This window comes from Eschrichtius robustus, chromosome 3 (assembly GCF_028021215.1).
Source record: "Eschrichtius robustus isolate mEscRob2 chromosome 3, mEscRob2.pri, whole genome shotgun sequence".
In the NCBI taxonomy this organism is placed as follows: domain Eukaryota; kingdom Metazoa; phylum Chordata; class Mammalia; order Artiodactyla; family Eschrichtiidae; genus Eschrichtius; species Eschrichtius robustus.
In genome coordinates, this window is record NC_090826.1 from 128601324 (window position 1) to 128624548 (window position 23225).

The 23225-nt window shown below is 35.9% G+C and overlaps 1 protein-coding gene across 1 annotated transcript in view; it reads left to right on the plus strand.

Annotated features, from left to right (window-relative positions):
- Positions 1-23225, plus strand: part of MROH9 (maestro heat like repeat family member 9) — a 76134-nt gene that overhangs the window by 15634 nt on the left and 37275 nt on the right. Inside the window, exons 6-8 of the mRNA XM_068537619.1 lie at positions 2810-2945; positions 11259-11383; positions 14521-14670. Of these exons, the coding sequence (XP_068393720.1) occupies positions 2810-2945; positions 11259-11383; positions 14521-14670 (411 nt within the window). The remainder of the gene's footprint in view (positions 1-2809; positions 2946-11258; positions 11384-14520; positions 14671-23225) is intronic.

The window sequence follows — 23225 nt, forward strand, 5'->3', positions numbered from 1 at the left end:
ACAGAGAAGCTACTTTTATCCAGGTCTTAGCTCTCCTTCTTTCAGCACTTTAGATAGATTTTCTAAAAAAGCAGGACTATACTGTATTAAATGTTCCCAAAGTCTTGTGTTTGAGGGGGTGTGACTGTGGTTGGCACACTTCTGAAGGGACTGTGCAGGGCATAATCAGTGTGCCCCATGGTTCACACAGCTTTATTCCTCTCTTGGCCTGTCCTAGGTCAGGTCTCCCCTCTTCCTCAAACATGCTATGCAATCTAGACATGGCCACACCTACTCTGTTAGAGACACACATCTAGACAGACCCTATCTGGCATCATTAGCAGCTTCCTTTACAAAGACACCTGCTAAGAGTTACACATCCACAAGTTCATAAGAAGGGATAATCAGAGAGAACGCTCAAGGCAAAAACTATAACACAATAAAACTTTAAGGCCAATCCTCTGTAAACGGTCCCCAGGTTCAGTGAGCTAAGCTGTGAGAAGTACTCCCCTGGTTCTAGGTACTTTCGCTATAAGGGTCTTTGCCATAGACATCTTTGTAGCATAACTAATTGGCCGTAAGGCAATTTTTTCATAAAAGATAAAATAACGAAAAATAAAAGGGGGACATTATAAAGGTCATAATGAAACATGAAAAATTAATAACAAAATTAAAAAGGTTTTCTTGAGAAATACAATTTAAATAGTTACATACAATTTAAATACATTTAAATTGTGTGTAAATTCGTGGCAATTCTGCCAAATAACTGATTTTATTTTGTGGGTTGTACTTAAGCACTTGTCTTTGAAGTCTTTCATTCATAATATGTTTTTTGTTTTTGATTCATCTCCTCATTCAGCATGATAGTTTTTCTTTTTTTGCTAAAATTTCTTCCTTCATTTCATCCTTCATTCCAAATACCAGGATGCATATTTGTAACTGAGCTTTGTATTGCGTTATAAAAACCTCTGTACTGTTTTTTGTTCTTGGCATCTTGCCACATGTCTGTTCATAGATGTTCCAAAGTTCTATGGGAAATGTAGGTTCAACTCTGCACCTCTGAGACCCTTAGCTTCTTTCTCCTCCAATGTAGTGTGCTTCAAAATAAGAAACCAACTCTTGGGGCAAATCATTGTCATCTCTCAGCTCAATAAACCATCAATAAAATGGCTAACTGAAAGAAAGTCTAACTCATTTCAACCAGTTGAAACCAAAGTGTCAAACCAAACAGTCTACTAGTTATTTTATCTTTCACAGCAAAATTGCCTTACAGACAATTAGTCATGTATTAAAAGGGTTTGCAGCAAAAATGCTCGTGGCAAAGATGTCTATGGCAGAGAAGCTTGTGGCAAAAATACCAGACACATACTCATACTCCTCCATCGTGCCCAACAGAGAAACAGAACAACTTCCCCTTTTTTTTAAACCCATAATGCAAAGGTGGTTCTTAAAATCTTGCCATTTGATAGAAAAAGAAATTTGGAATGCAAACCAAAAGAAGAGAATAGGCAGGGGAAAATAAAACACTTCTTCCTAGGGCCTAGAATAAATAGCAACCCCTACTGTCTGCTTCTAGATTCTTCTAAGTCATAGGACTCCTAAAATAGGGGGAGCCGCAGGTACCCTTACAAAGAATTATAGGCAGAAAGAATCCAAGGAAGACATCCACAGAAGCAGATTATCTTCCTTTCTTCTACTAAGACCATCACTCCCACATCCTAATTCGGTCATATCCTTGGCCCATGACCTAGGTCACCTCACATTCTTCTTCAGGAATGATTCTGTGTGTGTGTGTGTGTGTGTGTGTGTGTGTGTGTTTGTGTGTGTAAGACTGAGACAGGCAGACAGGCAGACAGACGTGAGTGGGTCAAGCAAAAAGAGAGGCAAGGATAAGGGTATATAAGAGTAACACAAAGAAAGAGAAACAGGTCTTGGGATCTCCCTGGAAGGTTGACTTGAACTCTAACTTTGACCACCAAAGCATCTATCCAGGAAAAGTAATAATTTGTCTTAGAGATAAGAAGATTCTGCAGGCCTACTAGTTTAGCAAACCTACATGTGGGAAGAGTCATTTTTGTTTAAAGAAAATTGGTAATAATTCTCATACCTTCACAAAAGCAAAATATCTCTTCCATCTCTCCTTTCTTCTTTTATGTGTCTACTCCTCTCTCTGTTTGCATTTGATCTGGCTAAACAAATCAGTCAAGGTAAAAACCTAAATATTTGAGAAACCTATGTGTCAAGGAAGTTGTGTGCGTGTAGGGGGGGAATATATAAATGTTTTGGCAGTAGGTTTGATAGCAGAAGCAAATGTTTCGAGTTTTTTAAAAAATTAATTTCCCTGGGAAGAATCAGAGCAATTCTAGGAAGAAAAGTTTTCTTCAGTGACTTACAGAGTCATCTGAAGTGTTCTCCAGTGACTTACAGAGTCATCTAAGTAGATGGAAAAGGAAGCATGAAAGCTTTTGGATATTGACTCCCCCACTCCAGTATCCTAAGAATTTGATACCTACAAATAGCTACCTAAAATATAGACTAGAAACTAACATTAGTTGAGTCTCTATTATTGCCAAGCACTTTGCTAGGAACGTTCTGTTTTGTCATAAATGTTACCCCCTTACTTCCCACAATAACTGTTACAAGGTAACATTTGTTATATGCATTTCATAGATGAGAAAATTGAGGCTCAGTAACAGAGTGAGGATTTTAATACAGATTTTGTGAACTCTGAAGCTCAACTCTAACCGTAGTCTGATATATATATCAGACACAAACATTTAATGTTGACCATGCATAGCAAATACATTTTTCTACTTTGTTTTTTCACTAGACAAGTGTTGATGTTCCATGTTTGGGTGTCCTGGCAGCAGAACTGTCTCTTTTGTGTTCCCATGCTGATCCCGCAATCACACAACAAGCATCCTTGGGAATGTATCACCTCCTCTGCATTGCAAAGTGTCAGAATGGTAAGAAAGATTCATCTTTTCTAAGGGTTACTAATAATCTGTTCCTAATTATTATACTTGTGGGTCCCAAGGGGGCTCTATGTCTGTAGATTTCAAAATCCTGCCCCAAGATCTATAGCTTCACTTTTTAAAATGTATTTTAAAATCTTTTTTAGAATTATTTTTAAAATGTTAGAGTTGGTCCTTCAATGTCTATAACATACTATACTTAGATTAGTGTTGGGTGTTAATGGTGGGGACAGGAATGCTGGATGGAGGCAGGGAAGAGAGAGGAAGAAAAATTACCAATGGGACTTTTTAAAAAGAGGCATACTTTTTCTCTGTAATGGAGTATCAAATAGAATACTCAGATTCTTGCTTCAATGGTGGGGAAAAATTAGCCCAAGACCTAAATAAATGCTGCTCTGGTCTGCCTAACAAAGCATAAGAGCAAGACCTTATGGTATCAAACTATTTCCAAATACTTTAACAGAGAATAGATTTACTGTCCCATAATAAAGAACTATTTAAAGATTATATATACTAATTGTCCTCAAGTCATTGGACATCAGATAACAAAGGGCAATGATTCCTAATGAGATGGGAACAAATGAACAAATAAAGCAGAGTCTACAATTGACTGAGTTTACAACCTAGAGTAAGTTTCTAGGCTGCAGCCCAGAAAGGAGTAACCCAAGAGTCTCACCAAGTTGAAGAGACAGAATTGGGAATCCAGATAGATCAAGATAGCTAGAGTTCACAGGGCAAAGCGCCAGAAAGGAGTGCACAAAGAGAGCTCCAGAGATGTGCAGAGAGCCCTTTAACTATTTGGCTATGTAAGGATCAGAGCACACATGTGAGGAAACTACCTGAGGCTTGTGGGGGGGATGGTGGGGGGTAACACCCAAAATGGTTAAAGGATCCACCGAATCCCGAAAGACTGGAAATGGTGCCCATGCCTATAAGCTAGAATTTAAAACTTCATAATTCATAAGTAATGAAGCAGAGTACAAAGAGATTTTGTCTCATCAAGGGGAAAAAATTATCCCTGAATTATTTTAGTGCCACTTAACAAAAGTTAAAAACAAGACCTAAAATTATCAACTGATCTCCAAATACTTTATCAGAAAAAGCTCAAGCTTACTTCTAGGAATACAAAAATTCCATCACTTAACAAGTTAAAATGAACAGTTTGGACAAGTTAAAATTAACAATGTCTGACATGCAACAAAAAATTACCAGGTATGCAAAGAAACAAAATACAACCCACAATAAAAAGTAAAATGAAAAAAAACTGACCCAGAAATAACACAGATGATAGAATTAGGAGAGTCATTAAAACAATTATTATAACATATTCCATTTATTTAAGGAGTTAGAGAAAAAGATGAACATGCTAATGAGAGACAAAGAAAAGTCTCTAAAAGACCCAAATTGAACCTCAGGAGATGAAAACTACAATATCTGAGCTGAAAAACACTCTGGCAGGGATTAACGGTATAATCTTTTTTATTGAGGTATAGTTGATTTACAATATACACAATATACATTTATAATAGGTGTACAGTATAATGATTCAGTATTTACACAGATTTTACTCCATTAAAAGTTATTATAAGATAATGGTTATAATTCCTTGTGCTATTAATATTTCCTTGTTGCTTATCTCTTTTATACATAGTAGTTTGTATCTCTTAATCGCATATGCCTAATTTGTCCATCCCCTCTTCCTTCTCCATTTTGGCAACCACTAGTTTGTTTTCTATATCTGTGAGTTTGTTTCCATTTTGCATATACATTCATTTGCATTTTTTTATTTTTTAGATTCCACATATAAGTGATATCATATGGTATTTGTCTTTCTCTGTCTGTCTGACTTATTTCATTAAGCATAATATTCTCTAGGTCCATCCATGTTGCTGCAAATGGCAGAATTTCATTCTTTTTTATGGATGAGTTTTATATATCTATATAGATAGATAGGTGATAGATAGATAGAAGATATATCACATCTTCTTTATACATTCATCTGTTTATGGGCACTTGGGTTGCTTCCATATCTTGGCTATTGTATAGTGCTGGTATAAACATAGGAATGCATGTACTTTTTCAAATTAGTGTTTTCATTTTTTCTTGATTTTACTTTACTGGATATATACTCAGGAGTGGAATTGCTGGATCATATGGTAGTTCTATTTTTAGTTTTTTGAGGAACCTCCATAGTGTTTTCCATAGTGGATGCACCAATTTACATTCCCACCAACCCTGTACAAAGGTTTCCTTTTCTCCATACTCTCTCCAACATTTGTTATTTGTAGACATTTTCATGATAGCCATTCTGACAGGTATGAGGTGATATCTTATTGTTGTTTTGACTTGCATTTCTCTAATAATTAGTGATGCTGAGAATCTTTTCATGTTCAAGAGTTTAATCTTAAAAGGAGCTGGGGCTGGGAGGGGGCAACATTTCATTCAGAGTAAAGGTAAGGTAAGGATTATAGCAAATTTCTCATGAGACATTGCAAGCCATAGGCAATGAAGTAACCTCATAATGTACTGAAAGAAAAAGCTGTCAATCTAGAATTCTTTAACCAGCAAAAGTGGTGCTCTTTCAAAAGCAAAAGTGAAATAAAGACTTTTTAGATATACAAGAGCTGGTAGAATTTATCACTAGCATATCTGAAGTATGAAAAATATTTAATGAAATTATTCAAGAAAAAAAATGATGTCAGATGAAAATCTAGGTCTACATAAAGGAATAAGGAGCACTGGATTGCAACTATGAAGGTAAATATTAAAATTTTCTTCCCTACATTTTAAATCTCTTTAAATGAGAATCAACTATTTAAAGCAAGCAAACAAACAAACAAACAACAACAATGTAAAAGCTAAATATGTGACAACAATATCACAGAGGCTTGAAAGAGGGTGAAATATGAGGTTCTTATCCATAAATTCATAAAATATCACTTCAAAGTAAACTGTGATAAGTTAAAGATGTATAATATAAATCCTAAAGGAACTACTTAGCTAATATAACAAAGAGTTATATATAATAAGCCAAAATGGAGATACAATAGAATCATAAAAAATACTTAATCAAAAAAAGACCAAAAAAGAAGAAAAATAGAAAGAAAAACAGATGGAAATATGGAAAACAAAAAGTAAAATGAAGACTTAAATCCACTCATAATAAATATAAATGCTCTAAATATCTCCAATGAAAAGGCAAAGATTATCACACTGGACAAAGAGCAAGACTCAACTATATGTTGCCTATGAGAAATCTACCCTAGATGTAAAGATACAAATAGAATACAAGTTAAAAGTTGGAAAATGATATAACATGCTAACACTAGTCAAAAGAAAACTGAAATGACTATATTAATATCAAAAAATACACACATTTCAGAGCAAAGAATGCTTCCAGGGAAAAAGAGGGTAATTTCATAATGATAAAGGGGTCAATTAATTAAGAAGACATAATCCAAAACACTTATGTACTTGAAAATGAAACATATTAAAATAATCAAAATACATTAAACAAAAGCTGATAGGACTACTATGAGAAATAAATCTACAATTACAATCAGAGAATTCAATACCACTTTTTCAATAACCTATTACACAAAAAATCAATAAGGATACAGACCTGAACCAGCTAGACCTAACTGACATTTATAGAACACTCTACCAAAAATGGAAAAATAAACATTCTGTTCAAGAAAAAAACAGAAAATTTACCAAAATAAACCATATTATAGACCATAAGACAATCCTCAAGAAATCAACAGGTAGTTAAGTCATACAAAATATGACCAAAACAGAGTTAAATTAGAAATCAAACACAGAATTAACACCATACAGAAAAATAAACTCAAAATGGATTAAAGACCTAAATGTAAGACCAGATACTATAAAACTCTTAGAGGAAAACATAGGCAGAACACCCTTTGACATAAATCGCAGCAATATCTTTTACAATCTGCCTCCTAGAGTAATAGAAATAAAAACAAAAATAAACAAATGGGACCAAATTAAACTTAAAAGCTTTTGTACAGCAAAGGAAACCATAAACAAAACAAAAAGACAACCTACAGAATGGGAGAAAATATTTGCAAACAATGCGAATGACAAGGGATTAATCTCAAAATTCATAAACAGCTCATGCAGCTCAATATCAAAGAAAACAAACAACCCAATCAAAAAATAGGCAAAAGACCATACAGATGGCCAACAGGCATATGAAAAGATACTCAACATTGCTAATTATTAGAGAAATGGAAATCAAATGAGATATCACCTCACACCAGTCAGAATGGCCATCATCAAAAAATCTACAAACAATAAACATTGGAGAGAGTGTGAAGAATAGGGAACCCTCCTACACTGTTGCTGGGAATGTAGATTGGTACAGCCACTGTGGAGAACAATATGGAGGTTCCTTAAAAAACTAAAAACAGAGCTACCATATGATCCAGCAATCCCACTCCTGGGCACGTATCTGGAGAAAACCAGGATTTGAAAGGATACATGCACCCCAATGTTCATTGCAGTGCTGTTTATAATAGCCAAGACATGGAAGCAACCTAAATGTCCATCAACAGATGAATGGATAAAGAAGATGTGGTACGTATATACAATGGAATATTACTCATCCATTAAAAAGAATGAAATAATGCCATTTGCAGCAACATGGATGGACATAGAAATTGTCATACTAAGTGAAGTAAGACAGAGAAAGACAAATATCATATGATATCACTTGTATGCAGAATCTAAGAAAAAAATGATACACAAATGAACTTATTTACAAAACAAAAACAGATTCACAGACTTAGAGGTTATGAACTTATGGTTACCAGTGGGGAAGGGTGGGGAGGAAGGATAGATTGGGAGTTTGGGATTGACATATACACATTGCTATATTTAAAATAGTCAACAAGGACCTACTGCATAGCACAGGGAACTCTGCTCAATATTCTGTAATAAACTAAATGGGAAAAGAACTTGAAAAAGAATAGATACATGTATATGTATAATTGAATCACTTTGCTGTACACATGAAACTAACAAAACATTGTTAATCAACTATACGCCAGTGTAAAATAAAAATTTTTTAGATTTTAAACAAGTTAAAAGTAAATAAATAAATAGAAGTGGGGAGAAGATTTATTCAAGTTAAACTTTTATCAACTTTTTAAGAAATGGAAACTCGGGAGATAAATTTTTAAATTTTAAAAGAAAGAAAGATATCTGAAAATTCAAAATATTTGGAAACTAGATAACCTGTTTCTAAATAATAAATGTGTCAAAAAAAAAAAAAGAAATAAGAAGGGAAATTTAAAGCATTTTGAACTAAATGAAAATGAAAATATAAAATTTCAAAATTTATGGAATACAGCTAAACAAGATCCCAGAGGGGAAATTCTTAGCACCATATGCCTACATTAGAATAGAGAAAAGTTCTTAAATCAATGACCTTAGCTTCTGCCTTAAGAAAGTAGAGAAAGAAGAGCAAATAAAAGCAGAAGTAAGAAGATGAGAGGAAATAATAAAGACCAGAATAAAAACCAATAAAACTAGAAAGCAGAAAAACATTAAAAGAAAGCAATGAAGCCAAAAGCAAATTCTCTGAGAAGATCAGGGGAGAAATAAGAGACACAAATTACCAATATAAGGAATGAGAGAAATAATGTCACTAAAGATTCTATGGGTATTAACAGAATAAAAAGTGACATTATGAAAAACTTTAGGCCAATAAATTTGACAACTTAAACAGACAAAATTTATTGAAAGACACAAATTACCAAAGTTCACTCAAGAAGAAATCGATAATCTGAATATTCTATATCTAGCAAAGAAGTTGAGTTTGTAGTTTAAAATCTTCTGCAAAGAAAAGTCCAGATCCACAGGGAAAACTCCAGACTGAAACGATCTATCAAACATTTAAGAAAGAAATTATACTAATTCTATACAAATTCTTCCAGAAATGGGAGGATGAGGGAATACTTGCCAACTCATTCTATGAGGCTGGCATTATTCTGACACTAAAATCACACAAAGACATTACAAGAAAAATAAAAACAAAAAACTACAGACCAATGTCCCTCAAGAACACTGATGAAAAAAATTAATCAAGCTTAGCAAGTCAAATAGTACACTAAATAAAAAGAATAATATACCATGGCCATGTGGAATTTATCCAGAAGTGCAATGTCAATTTAACTTTTTGAAAATCAACCAATGTAACATACCACATCAACAGATGAAAAAAATAACCATATGATTATTTCAATAGATACAGAAAAAGTACTTGACAAAATTCAACATCCATTCCTAATAAAAACTCTCAGAAAATTAGGAATAGAAAGGAAACTTCCTCTACCTGCTAAAGTACATCTATGAAAAATCTACACCTAACATCATACTTAATGGTGAAATACTGAATGATTTCCCCAAAAGACCAGGAAAAAGACAAGGATGTGCACTGTCATTACTTCTGTTCAACATTGCTTTGGATAGAATAGAATAAAGAGTCCAGAAATAGATCCACACATGTATGGTCAAATGATTTTTGACAAAGGTTCAAAGGCAATTCAGTGGAGAAGGGATAAACTTCAATAGACATTGTTGGAAAAATTGGTGATTTATATGCAAAAAAAGAACTTTGATATATATCTCATAAATGCATAAAAGCTAATTCAAAATGGATCATAGGACTACATGTAAAACCTAAAACTATGAAACTAGAAAGAATCTTTGTACCTTGGATTAGGCAAAGATTTCTTAAATATAACCCCAAAAGCGTGACCCATAAATGAAAAAAAAAAAAAAAGATAAATTAAGTACCTCTGCTCTTTGAAAGACACTTAAGAGATAAGCCACAGAAGGTGAGAAAATATTTGCAAATTACATATCTGATAGAAGAATTGTATTCAGAATTTTAAAGGAACACTCAAAACTCAGTAAAAAAAAAAAAAAAGAAAAAAAAGAAAAAGAAAAAGCAAGCAACCAAATTAAAATAATAATAGTAGATTTGAACAGTCATTTCACTAAAGAAGCACAGATGGCAAGGATGATCAATATACAGTCATAAAAGAAAGGTAAATTAAAACTGCAATGAGACACCACTGCACTCCAGTTAAAAGGTCTAAAATTGAAAAGACTGACCATACAATGCGTTATTAAAGGTGTGAAGCAACTGGAACTCTCATACATTGCTAGAGGGAATGTGAAGTGATGCAACAGCTTTGGAAAATAATTTGGCAGTATCCTAAAAAGTCAAACACACATCTACCATACGATTCAGTCATTCCACAGCTTAGTGTTTACCTAAGAGAAATGAAAGCAAATATCCATTCAAAGACTTGTACGTGAATGTTGATAGCACCTTTATTTGTAATAGCAACTTTATTTGTAATAGCCCCTTTATTTGTAATAGCCAAAAACTGGAAACAACCCAAATGTCCACCAAAAGGTGAATGAATAAGCAGATGATGGTATATATGTACAATGGAATAGTATCCATCACTAAGACTATTGATACAAGAAAAAACATGGATGGATTGCAAATAATTTTGCTGAATGAAAGATTCCAAACAACAAAAGAGTATATACTAAATGGTTCCACATATATAAAACTGGAAAATACAAACTTGACAGAATGCAGATCAGTGCCTGCCTTTGAATCAGGGAGTAGGATCTGGGAGCAGGTTTGATCAATTACAAAAGGACATGAGGAAACTTTTGGAGGGAATAAATCTTTTTTTTATTACAGTGATGTTTACGGGCACATACATATATAATAACTTACCAAATTAGACACTTTAAATATGTTGCATATTGGTTATATCTCTATAAAGCTGTTAGCAAACAAGCAAAGTCATTTAAAACCTACCTTCTCTCTAGAACAAAAGACATCTGCACCTGAAGCTTATGTTGAGGGCTTTTCTCTTTCTTGCTGTACCACTCCCCCAGCTCTTTGCAAAATGCCTCCAAGTCTGCTCTTTTACCAATAGACACGTCAACTTAGCAGTAGCTCTTCCATTGCACTGAACAATGCATTTGATGGCCTAAATGTACTTGATATTTGGTCAACTTATTAAAATTATCTATGTCCTTTATTCATATTTCACAGGCCTCTCTTAAACACTTTTTAAACTCTGGGTCAATGTAGTCATAATATTTTATGTGACTAAACTGTTAGCAGAGAGTTAAACATTCAGAAACTTTAGACTTCCAGAATTGGGCAGGAAGAGGAAATTAGAAATAGCAATGTTATAGAGGAACCAGTGATCAAATAAAAACCCTAAACTCTTTTCCTTAATACAGCGGATATTGCAAAAAATAAAAGTACAAAGTATGATAAGCCTGGAAGTCATTGCCTCCTGCCTTCTCCCTCTGATATAGAATTTCTACCCAAGATCTTGCAAAGAGACAAAAGTAAAATTGCTCAGGTAACTTAGCCACCACTTTATCTTATGGCTTTTGTTTCATGTGTATTATTACTTTTAGTGGCAACTTATTTCAACAAAATTTATATTTTTAATAGATTGTTTTCTGTTTTATTTAAATTCAGTAAAGCAAAGAGTAAATGATAGAGTACAGCATTTGGCTTCCTGATTTTCATCTCTATTAATAAGAATTATGCCTATTATTCCAGAATATAGCAATTTATATTATTTTACCTAATCCTTACAGAATGCAAATGAGATAGGTGTTTCCTAGTTGTTATGCTTCTTATTGTTTGGCTAATAAGTTACTAAAGATAGGAAACTTCTGATTTTCTAGCAAAATTAATGAAGTCAACAATTAACAGCCTTTTCAATGCTATTATAATTTATTCAGCAAACATCAAAATAATGTGATTTACATTTTAGAAACCTCTTAAATTTAAATTTTTTTAAAAGTTCAAGTGATAAACCTCAGTACCAAGTAAATAATTTTTACATTGACCCAACCCTTGGGGAAAATCATGAGGCTTTATAACTGTATACATTCCCTCACCTTCTTCAAAGTATATGGGCTTATTCATATGCTTGAGAGGTCACTGGTGCCTAAGTTGTGCTGTCCAACAGATGGCTGTCTAGCTACACACATTGAGTCAACAGTTCAGCAAAGTCTGCTGGGGAGGCTCTTCAGGCTAGCTTATCTCTTGAGTTGGGAGGGTCTTATGGTTCCTCCTAAAGGTACATGCATAAAGCAGTGCCTTGCCCTCCCACGGCTGAGGTAGATAGAATTGTGGGAGGCTGAGGAGATATGCAAGCAATATACCTCAAATAATACAATCAAAAATACCACATAGATGTCCTAAATATGCATCTTCATGATGATGCATCTTTCCAAAATCAAGTATTATTCATAATCCACCTCCCCTCAAAAGTCACAAACCTGGTTGACTACGAAGTTGTCTATTTAAGTGAAGAAACCAGGCATCTGTAGAGGTTTACTAGAAAATCCTTTTACATCCTTCCATGCTTCACTCCAGAGCCCTAGAATTGAAATCCTGAGCCCCACAATTAGGCTAGTTAGCTTAAGACTGGCAGCTTCCTCAGGGTCTCTTCCAAGTGGTTCTTGGGTCTTACTATCTCCACTTCCAGTTTAGCGTCCTCTCTTATCTGAGTTTAATGTCCATCAGATTTAGAAATCCTTGGGTTTGGGGGAGGGTGCCCTGAGTCCTGTGTTCATGACCTGTTATTCAGTTCTCAATTGTGAGATCAAAGCAGGTCTAGTACTAGCATTGTGTGCAAGAGCAGTAGCTGGAAAATCCTGAGGTAGGTACTTTCAGAGGTAGATTGGGACAAGTGAGTGAGAGAATCTAAGGTTGTAGTAAGGAAACCAAGAGGACCATATCCAAAGACAAAGTCCAAAGGATGCAAATAGGAGGATAAGCGTCAAGGTTTTTAGCCAATAGAGCTAGATCATATTTTATAAAGGGAGCCCCTATCATTTGATGTACTCTACTGTCATATCTATACCTTTGTTACTGAGTCCAAACTCATACTGCTCGCTGCACAATAGACCAACAAGTCAAAAGACAAGGTGTTGGGGCAAGGAATAGTGACTTTATTCGAAAAGCCAGCAGACCAAGAAGATGGTGGACTAGTGTCCCAAAGAACCATCTTACCCGAGTTAGAATTCAGGCTTCTTTTACATTAAAAGGGGAGGGGAGGTGTGACTGGTTGTTGCAAACTAATTGGTGCTGAAATCCTTTGTTCTTGCAGCTGTCCAGGTAGGTCTGGTCACAATGTTCCTGTAAACCTCCAACAAGACAACTATAATTTTCTATTCTGCACCTTTTTATCTCTATATGAATGGAAACATGTTATACGTTTAAAGGTCAAGCCTGAGAGACAGAATATTGAGAAAGGGTTAGTATGTATCTTCCGGGCTATAGGCCACATTCTCTTACTGTTTGAGACAAAGGTGCAAAGCTAGCATGACTAAGCACAGGCAATGGAGCACAAAGGCTAGAGCTAAAGGAATAGATCCAATATGGAGTCAGGTTTGTTCTTCTTTGTTCAACCTTGACATACCAGAAACTTCTAACACTATCTCTAAGTTTCACTAGGAATTGCTCCTTCTACAACTTTTTAATAGACACAAAACTAAAGTATTTTGTTGAATAAACAAATATGCAAAAGAGAATATTTCCTCTTCCAATGATTTTTTTTAAATTCAACATCTTATATAATTAAATCTGGCTTTCTCAAAGTAGAGCAAACTATTTATAATATTCAGTTCACCTCACCAAGCCTTAGTGACCCTCCTTTATCCATCTTTCATAGCTTTCCAAAAATACTATCCCTCACCCCTCTGTCCAGTAGGAGGGAGCCTGGTGGTCATCAATTTTCACTCAGAACTCAGTCCTTCCCTATTGACCAGAATACACACGTACAAAAGGAGGAAATGTGGTTCATTCATAATTGAGAGATCCATAATATTGTGTTTTTTTTTCACATTTTATAGCCCATGGATATTCCTCTAACTTTAAAAAGAGATTGTTTGAATTGTAGTTGTTGTACCTCAATCGTGGACATATGGGCCTTTTTTTCTCTTCCCACTTCTTGATACTTCTCTGAGAAAAAGCCCACACCTTTGAATGACCCTGCCTTTCTTACCCCATCCTTTCCTTCATCTTCTACAAATCATGCTTGTTTCTGATCTGAGCAAATTCATTTCCAAAGCTGAAGTTCACAATAATTTCTAGTATTTGAATAGCTGAAATGGGATAAAATCAATATTTTATAGTTCCTCTGAATTGCAATGTCATGATTTTCCACTTCTCCCTGGCTTGCCCCCAGAGCTGACTTATTCAGATGAAAATGTTTTAATTGCTTTAAGAATCAGATGAAAAAATATATATAATTCAACTTGAATTACAGTCATCTTAATAGCAACACAATTGTAAAATATAATTTTTAATATTTTTTAATGGAGGAAAAGGCCCACAGCAGCAAAGGTGCCTAGGGCCTACAAAAATCATACGGCCCTGCCTGGCCCTGAAGCTTCCCTCAGGATGTCTGGGTTCAGCTGTCTTGCTTCTCTTGATATAAGTAAGGCCTGAGATCATGACTCTCCTTTTTGGTTTCAGAGTGTAGGACAAACCTTATTGCCACGCTTGCTGACTGAATTTGTGTGGAGTCTCCTGATGAGACTCTCTGCACCTGATCAAACAACTGCATCCAAGGCAGCAACCATACTGAAACTGACTCTGGAATATTATGCCCATAAGGTCACCATGGTAAGATACTTGACAATGAGCAGGGGAGTGCAGAATGTATTCTCTAATGGGCTCTTACTGCCTTTGTTATATGCCTACTTCTTTTCATATATATTTCTTGCCATTATTCATTATGTCACTTCATAAAATGAGGCTTTTGTGTGAAATATTTCAAGCATACAGAAAAGTTTCAAAATAATGTAATGAACATTCACTCACCAATCATACCAAATTGTAACATTTTTCTATACTTGCTTCAAATTTTTAAAAAATGCATTAACAACAATAAAATAGTGCAACTGTAATTGAAATCCCCTGTGTAACCATTAAGGAAAGTTTTAAGAACCCTCAGCTTGCTGTAGGGCTGGCCACATAATTTGTGGGGCCCAGTGCAAACTGAAATGTGGGGCTTCTTATTCAAAACATAGAAACAAACTACCATTAGATGTAGAAACATATGAAGATTTTCCCTATCTCTCTCTCTCTCAATTTGTCATGGTGTTGTTATTTTCTAAGTTAAAAAAAACCCTAAAATTTTATAACATTACCATGCATTTTGCCATCCATCTTTCTATTGTGCAATGCCAATCATAGCTGCAAATATAAGAGCACACAACTTAACAAAATACTACAATTCATATTTCATATTTCGTGCATGCATATGTATTTTATTCTTACCAGAAGAGTGGTAAACACTACACAAAACTACCTTAATTGTCTTTATTTCACTCCTTGTCATTCACACATTCTATTAACACTCTCTATCTTCATTTTGTTCATGAATAAGGAAAGATTGAATGGAAAAGAATTTATGGATTGCCACATCTTTCTCTTTCCTTCTATGTCATCATTTTCAGCCTAAGTGGTTGAGGCATCAATAAATGTTTATCTTATACCTGCTTTGATTTCCCACTGAACCCCTGCACATCATGGGTCCACTGGAATTCTGTGTTCTTAGGGAATTGTGAATGCTGCCTCTGAATGAGGCTGCAGGAACCGTAGCTGACTCTCATACTGCCACACACACACACAGGCTCCATTGTCCCATGGGACTTCACTTACAAAACACAAATTCAAGGAAAACTTATTAAAAATTTCAATATGACGACAGCAGAGGTTTAAACAAAGTGAAGGACCTTCTGAATGTGGGACCTTGTGCAAAAGCATAGGTCACATGCCCATGAAACCAGCCCTGATGGAGACATAAGGGCTGAACTCCCAGTTCCCTCTCCTGACACAGCAGTGTTATGTGATTGTAGATAAACTGAGTGCTTGCACTCAAACTCAGAAAGCAGGATAGGGGAAATAATGCTTCTTACAAACTCTCATGCTTCTACAGACAGGAGCATTCCAAAAGGCATGCAGACCAAGGGGAAAGCTGGAGGGCAACAGTCATTTCTTTAACAAAATAAAAGTCCTCCTCTCATGCAGTGAGAAAAGGAGGCTAGGTAAAACCATATCAGGTCCTGGAGAAGACAAGAAGCCAATTAGAAAACTAGATGTGTAAAACTAGCCTGTGCTACAATGAAATCATTAAACATGGAGAAATAAACTGAACAAAAATGGGGTTCAGCAACTTATTTCCCCACCCCAGCTCCCACAAACAATTGAACTACTGAATACACTGGATTCTTGGCTTAAACAGGGTTGGATTCTAAAGTCAGTTATAATGAAAAATTGCATTAAAATTATCCTGAAAATCTCCTAAATTGCAAGTATAGTTTGTGGGCTTACTATTTCTAAATAAATCTAACACAGCACGTCTTTCCTTGAGGATTGAAGGAAATCATCATTTCTACAATTGAGCATACAGTAACATAGCTGGCTTGTTTTAGGGGCATGCTGCATTTAAAGTAGTAGGAGGAGGATGAGAAGAAAAAGCTCTAAACCCAATAGTTAAGAGAACTCTGGAGAAGATCACTGGTTTATGTCTCCCATTTCATGTTTACCTTGTAGCATATGTGGTGGGATGAATGTTTTACAATAAACACTTCATTTTGTTTGTTTAGAGTAGAGGGTTGGGCACAGATAATTCAGTTGTATACGCGGCAATTGCAATGGAATGTAAATTTACATCAAACAACTTTTCAGCTTATGGTCTCTGAGAAGTACTTTCAAAATAAGAAATGAGGTGATCTGGGTAGATTAAATTTGATGTTGAATATACAACCATTGGTTTGAGAAAAATTCCAGGTCTAGTTAAAACTCTCTTTATTCAAAAATGAAGAGGGATTGGAGACAAGATGGTGGAGTAGAAAGACCCGAGTTCACCTCCTCTCACAAGTACACCAAAATCACAACTGCTGAACAACAATTGACAAAAAAGACAGGAGCCTACCAAAAAAGATATTGCAAGGCAGGAATAAAGAGTAGACATAGAAAATGGACTTGAGGACATGGGGTGGGAGGGCGAAGCCGGGGCGAAGTGAGAGTAGCATCGGCATATATACACTACCAAATGTAAAATAGTTGGCTGGTGGGAAGCAGCCGCATAGCACAGGGAAATCGGCTTGGTGCTTTGTGATGACCTAGAGGGGTGGGATAGGGAGGAAGGGAGGGAGGCTCAAGAGGGAAGGGATATAGGAACATGGATATGCATGTGGCTGATTCGCTTTTTTGTGCAACAGAAACTAGCACAGTATAGTGAAGCAATTATACTCCAACAAAGATCTATTTAAAACAAGATATTCTACATCCAAAGACACAAAGAAGAAACCACAATGAGATGGTATAAGGGGCACACTAGTGATATAACCAAATCCCATACCACCCAGGTGGGTGACCCACAAACTGGAGAATAATCATGTCACAGAGGTTCTCCCACAGGAGTGAGAGCTCTGAGCACCATGGCAGGCTCCCCAGAATCAGGAGGTGGAGCCCCCTGAGTATTTGGCTTTGAAGGTCAGTGGAGCTTGATTGCAGGAGCTCCACAGGACTGGGGGAAATAGAGACTCCAGTCTTGGAGGGCACACACAAGTTCTTATGCACACTGGGACCCAGGGCAAAAGCAATGATTTCATAGAAGCCTGGGCCAGACTTACCTGCTGGTCTTGGAGGGTCTCCTGGGAAGGCAGGGAGCAGCTGTGGCTCTCTCTGGGGCCATAAAAGCTAGTGGTGGACATATCAGGGAGTGTTCATCTATGTGAACTCTGGCTGAAGGAATATATCTTGCTTGGGTCCTTGGCACTGAGACCTGACCTCACCCAACAGCCTGTAGGCTCCAGTGCTGTGATTCCTCAGGCCAAACAACAAACAAGGTGGGAATACAGCCACACCCATCAGCAAACATGCTGTCTAAAGACTTCCTGAGCCCATAGCCACGAATAGACACATCCCTTGACATGGCCCTGCCCACAAGAGGACCAAGACCCAGGTCCACCAACCAGAAGGCAGGCACTGGCCCCTCTCACCAGGAAGCCTGCACAAGCCTCTAAACCAGCCTCACCCACCAGGGGGCAGGCACCAGAAGGAAGAAAATTATGATCCCACAGGCTGCAGAACTGAGTGTGCAAACACAGGTCAGAACCTACCCTGGGACCAGCTAGTCCCTGGCCATTCGGTGATAAGAGGAAAGTGTATTGCTGTGACACAAAGGACATCCCCTACTGAGGGCCACTTCTTCAAGGTTGAGAAACATAACTAACCTACTACATAAATAAAATACAAATAGAAATTTTTTAAAAAAAGAGATGGCAAAGGAATATATTCCAGACAAAATGAACAAGATAAAACCACAGAAGAACAACTAAGTGAAGTGGAGATAGGCAATCTACCCAAGAAAGAGTTCAGAGTAATGAATATAAAGATGATCCAAGAACTCGGGAAAAGAATGGATGCACAGAGCAAGAAATTACAAGAAGTTTTCATCAGAGAGTTAGAAAATAAGAATACAATAACTGAAATGAAAAATACACTAGAAGGAATTAATAGCAGAATAAATGAGGCAGAAGAAAGAATCAGTGAGCTGGAAGACAGAGTGGTGGAAATCACTGCTGCAGAACACAATAAAGAAAATAGAATGAAAGTAAATGGAAACAGTTTAAGAGACCTCTGGGACAAGGTCATAGGCACCAACATTCACATTATAGAGGTCCCAGAAATAGAAGCGGGAGAGAAATGGCCTGAGAAAATATTTGAAGAGATAATAGCTGAAAACTTCCCTTACATGGGAAAGGAAACAATCACCCAATTTCAGGAAGCACAGAGAATCCCATAAAGGATTAACTCAAGAAAGAACACACCTAGACACATAGTAATCAAATGGACAAAAATTAAAGACAGAGAAAACATTACAAGCAACAAGAGAAAAGCAAAAAATAACATACAAGGGAATCAGCTGATTTGTCAGCAGAAACTCTGCAGGTCAGAAGCGGGTGGCATGATATATTTAAAGTGATGAAATGGAAAAACCTACAGCCAAGAATACCCTACCCAGCAAGGCTCTCGTTCAGATTCAATAGAGAAATCAAAAGCTTTACAGACAAGCAAAAGCTAAAAGAACTCGGCACCACCAAACAAGCTTTACAATAAATGCTAAAGGAACAGCTCTACGTGGAAAAGAAAAGGCCACAACTAGAAACAAGAAAATTATGAGAGTGGTAGCTCACCAGTAAAGGCAAACTTACCGTAAATGTAGGAAATTATCCACACACAAATATGATCTCAAAATCAGTAATCATGAGAGGAGGAGAGTACAAATGCAAGATATTTAAAATGCATTTGAAATTAAGATATCAGGAACGTAAAACAATCATGTGTGTGTATATATATAGAGAGAGAGACTACTATACCAAAACCCTATGGTAACTGCAAACCAAAAATATATAATGGATATACACACAAAAAAGAAAAAGGAATCCAAACACAACACTAAGGATAGTCATCAAATCACAAGAGAAGAGAACAAAAGAGGAAAGGGAAAGAAAAAAGACCTACAGAAAACAAATCCAAAACAATTAACAAAATGGCGATAAGAACATACATATCAATAATTACCTTAAATGTAGATGGGTTAAATGCTCAAACCAAATGACGCAGATTGGCTGAATGGATACAAAAATAAGACTCATATATACGTTGCCTACAAGATACCCACTTCAGATCTAGAGACACATAAAGACTGAAAGTGAGGGGATGGAAAAAGATATTCCATGCAAATGGAAATCAAAAGAGAGCTGGAGTAGCAATACTCGTTACCAGAGACAAGGAAGGACACTACATAATGATCAAGGGATCAATCCAAGAAGAAGAAATAACAATTGTAAATTTTTATGCCCCCAAACATAGGAGCACCTCAATATACAAGGCAAACATTATCAGACATAAAAGGAGAAATTAACAGTAACACAATAATAGTGTTAAATGACTCATTAGACCAGATGGACTTAATTGACATTTAAAGAGCATTCCATCTGAAAGAAGTAGGATACACATTCTTTCCAAGTTTACATGGAATATTCTCCAGGATAGATCACATGCTGGGTCACAAAGCAAGCCTCAGTAAATTTAAGAAAACTGAAATCATATCAAGCATTTTTTTCCACCCACAATTCTATGAGATTAGAAATCAACTATAAGAAAATACTGTAAAAAACACAAACACGTGGAGGCTAAAAACTATGCTACTAAACAACCAATGGATCACTGAAGAATCAAAGAGGAAATCAAAAAATACCTAGAAACAGATAAAAATAAAAACAACGATCCAAAATCTATGGGATGCAGCAAAAGGAGTTCTAACAGGGAAGTTTATAGCGATACAAGCTTACTTCAGAAAACAAGAAAAATCTCAAATGAACAACCTAACCTTACACCTAAAGCAACTAGAGAAATAAAAACAAACCAAACCCAAAATTAGTAGATGGAAGGAAATTATAAAGTTCAGAGCAAAAATAAATGAAATACAGACAAAGGAAGCAGCAGAAAAGATTAATGAAAATAAAAGCTCATTCTTTGAAAACATTTTTAAAAATGATAAACCTTTAGCCAGACTCATCAAGAAGAAACAGTAGAGGGTCTAAATCAATAAAATTAGAAATGAACAAGAAGGTACAAACAGACATCACAGAAATACAAAGGACCATAAGACATTACTAAAAGCAACTGTATGCCAATAAAATGGACAATCTAGAACAACGGGACAAACTCTTAGAAAGGTACAATCTGCAAAGACTGAACCAGGAAGAAATAGAAAATATGAACAGACTAATCACAAGTCATGAAATTGAAACCATGATTAAAAATCTTCCAACAAACAAAAGTCCAGGACCAGATGGCTTCACAGGTGAATTCTATCATACATTTAGAGAAGACCTAACACCCATCCTTCTCAAACTCTTCCAAAAAACTGCGGAGGAAGGAACACTCCCAAACTCATTCTATGAGACTACCATCACCCTGATACCAAAACCAGACAAAAATACTACAAAAACAGAAAATTACAGACCAATATCACTGATGAATATAGATGCAAAAATCCTCAACAAACTACTAGGAAACAGAATCCAACAACACGTTAAAAGGATCATACATCATGATCAAGTGGGATTTATCCCAGGGATGCAAGGATTCTTCAATATACACAAATCAATCAATGTGATACACCATATTAACAAATTGAAGAATAAAAACCATGTGATCATCTCAATAGATGCAGAAAAAGCTTTTGACAAAATTCAATACCCATTTATGATAAAAACTCTCCAGAAAGTGGGCATAGAGGGAAGCTACCTCAACATAATAAAGACCACATATGACAAACCCACAGCAAACATAATTCTCAATGGTGAAAAACTGAAAGCATTTCCTCTAAGATCAGGAACAAGACAAGGATGTCCACTCTCACCACTATTATTCAACATAGTTCTGGAAGTCCCAGCCACGGCAATCAGAGAAGAAAAAGAAATAAAAGGAATACAAATTGGAAAAGAAGAAGTAAAACTGTCACTGTTTGCAGATGACATGATACTATACATACAGAATCCTAAAACTGCCACCAGAAAACTACTAGAGCTAATCAATGAATTTGGCAAAGTTGCAAGATAAAAAATTAATGCACAAAAATCTCTTGCATTCCTATACACTAATGATGAAAAATCTGAAAGAGAAATTAAGGAAACACTCCCATTTACCACTGCAACAAAAAGAATAAAATACCTAGGAATAAACCTACCTAGGGAGACAAAAGACCTGTATGCAGAAAACTATAAGACACTGATGAAAGAAATTAAAGATGATACCAACAGATGGAGAGATATACCACATTCTTGGATTGGAAGAATCAATATTCTGAAAATGACTATACTACTCAAAGCAATCTACAGATTCAATGCAATCCCTATCAAATTACCAATGGCATTTTTTACAGAACTAGAACAAAAAATCTTAAAATTTGTATGGAGACACAAAAGACCCTGAATAGCCAAAGCAGTCTTGAGGGAAAAAAATGGAGCTGGAGAATCAGACTCCCTGACTTCAGACTATACTACAAAGCTACAGTAAACAAGACAATATGGTACTGGCACAAAAACAGAAACATAGATCAATGGAACAAGATAGAAAGCCCAGAGATAAACCCACGCACCTATGATCAACTAATCTATGACAAAGTAGGGAAGGATATACAATGGAGAAAAGCCAGTCTGTTCAATAAGTGGTGCTGGGAAAACTGGACAGCTATATGTAAAAGAATGAAATTAGAACACTCCCTAACAGCATACACAAAAACAAACTCAAAATGGATTTGAGACCTAAATGTAAGACCGGACACTATAAAACTCTTAGAGGAAAACATAGGAAGAACACTCTGTGACATAAATCACAGCAAGATCTTTTTTGATCCACCTGCTAGTGTAATGGAAATAAAAACAAAAATAAACAAATGGGAGCTAATGAAACTTCAAAGCTTTTGCACAGCAAAGGAAACCATAAACAAGATGAAAAGACAACCCTCAGAATGGGAGAAAATATTTGCAAACGAATCAATGGACAAAGGATTAATCTCCAAAATATATAAACAGCTCATGGAGCTCAATATTAAAAAAAAAATCACCCACCCATCTAAAAATGGCCAGGAGACCTCAATAGACATTTCTCCAAAGAAGACATAGAGATGGCCAAGAAGCACATGAAAAGCTGCTCAACATCACTAATTATTAGAGGAATGCAAATCAAAACTACAATGAGGTATCACCTCACAGCAGTTGGAATCGGCATCATCAGAAAATCTACAAACAACAAATGCTGGAGAGGGTGTGGAGAAAAGGGAACCCTCTTACACTGTTGGTGGGAATGTAAATTGATACAGCCACTATGGAGAACAGTATGGAGGCTCCTTAAAAAACTAACAATAGAATTACCATATGATCCTGCAGTTCCACTACTGGGCTTATACCCAGAGAAAACCATAATTCAAAAAGACACATGCACCCCAATGTTCATTGCAACACTATTTACAATAGCCAGGTCATGGAAGCAACCTAAATTCCCATTGACAGACAAATGGATAAAGAAGATGTGGTACATGTATACAGTGGAATATTGCTCAGCCATAAAAAGGAATGAAATTGGGTCATTTG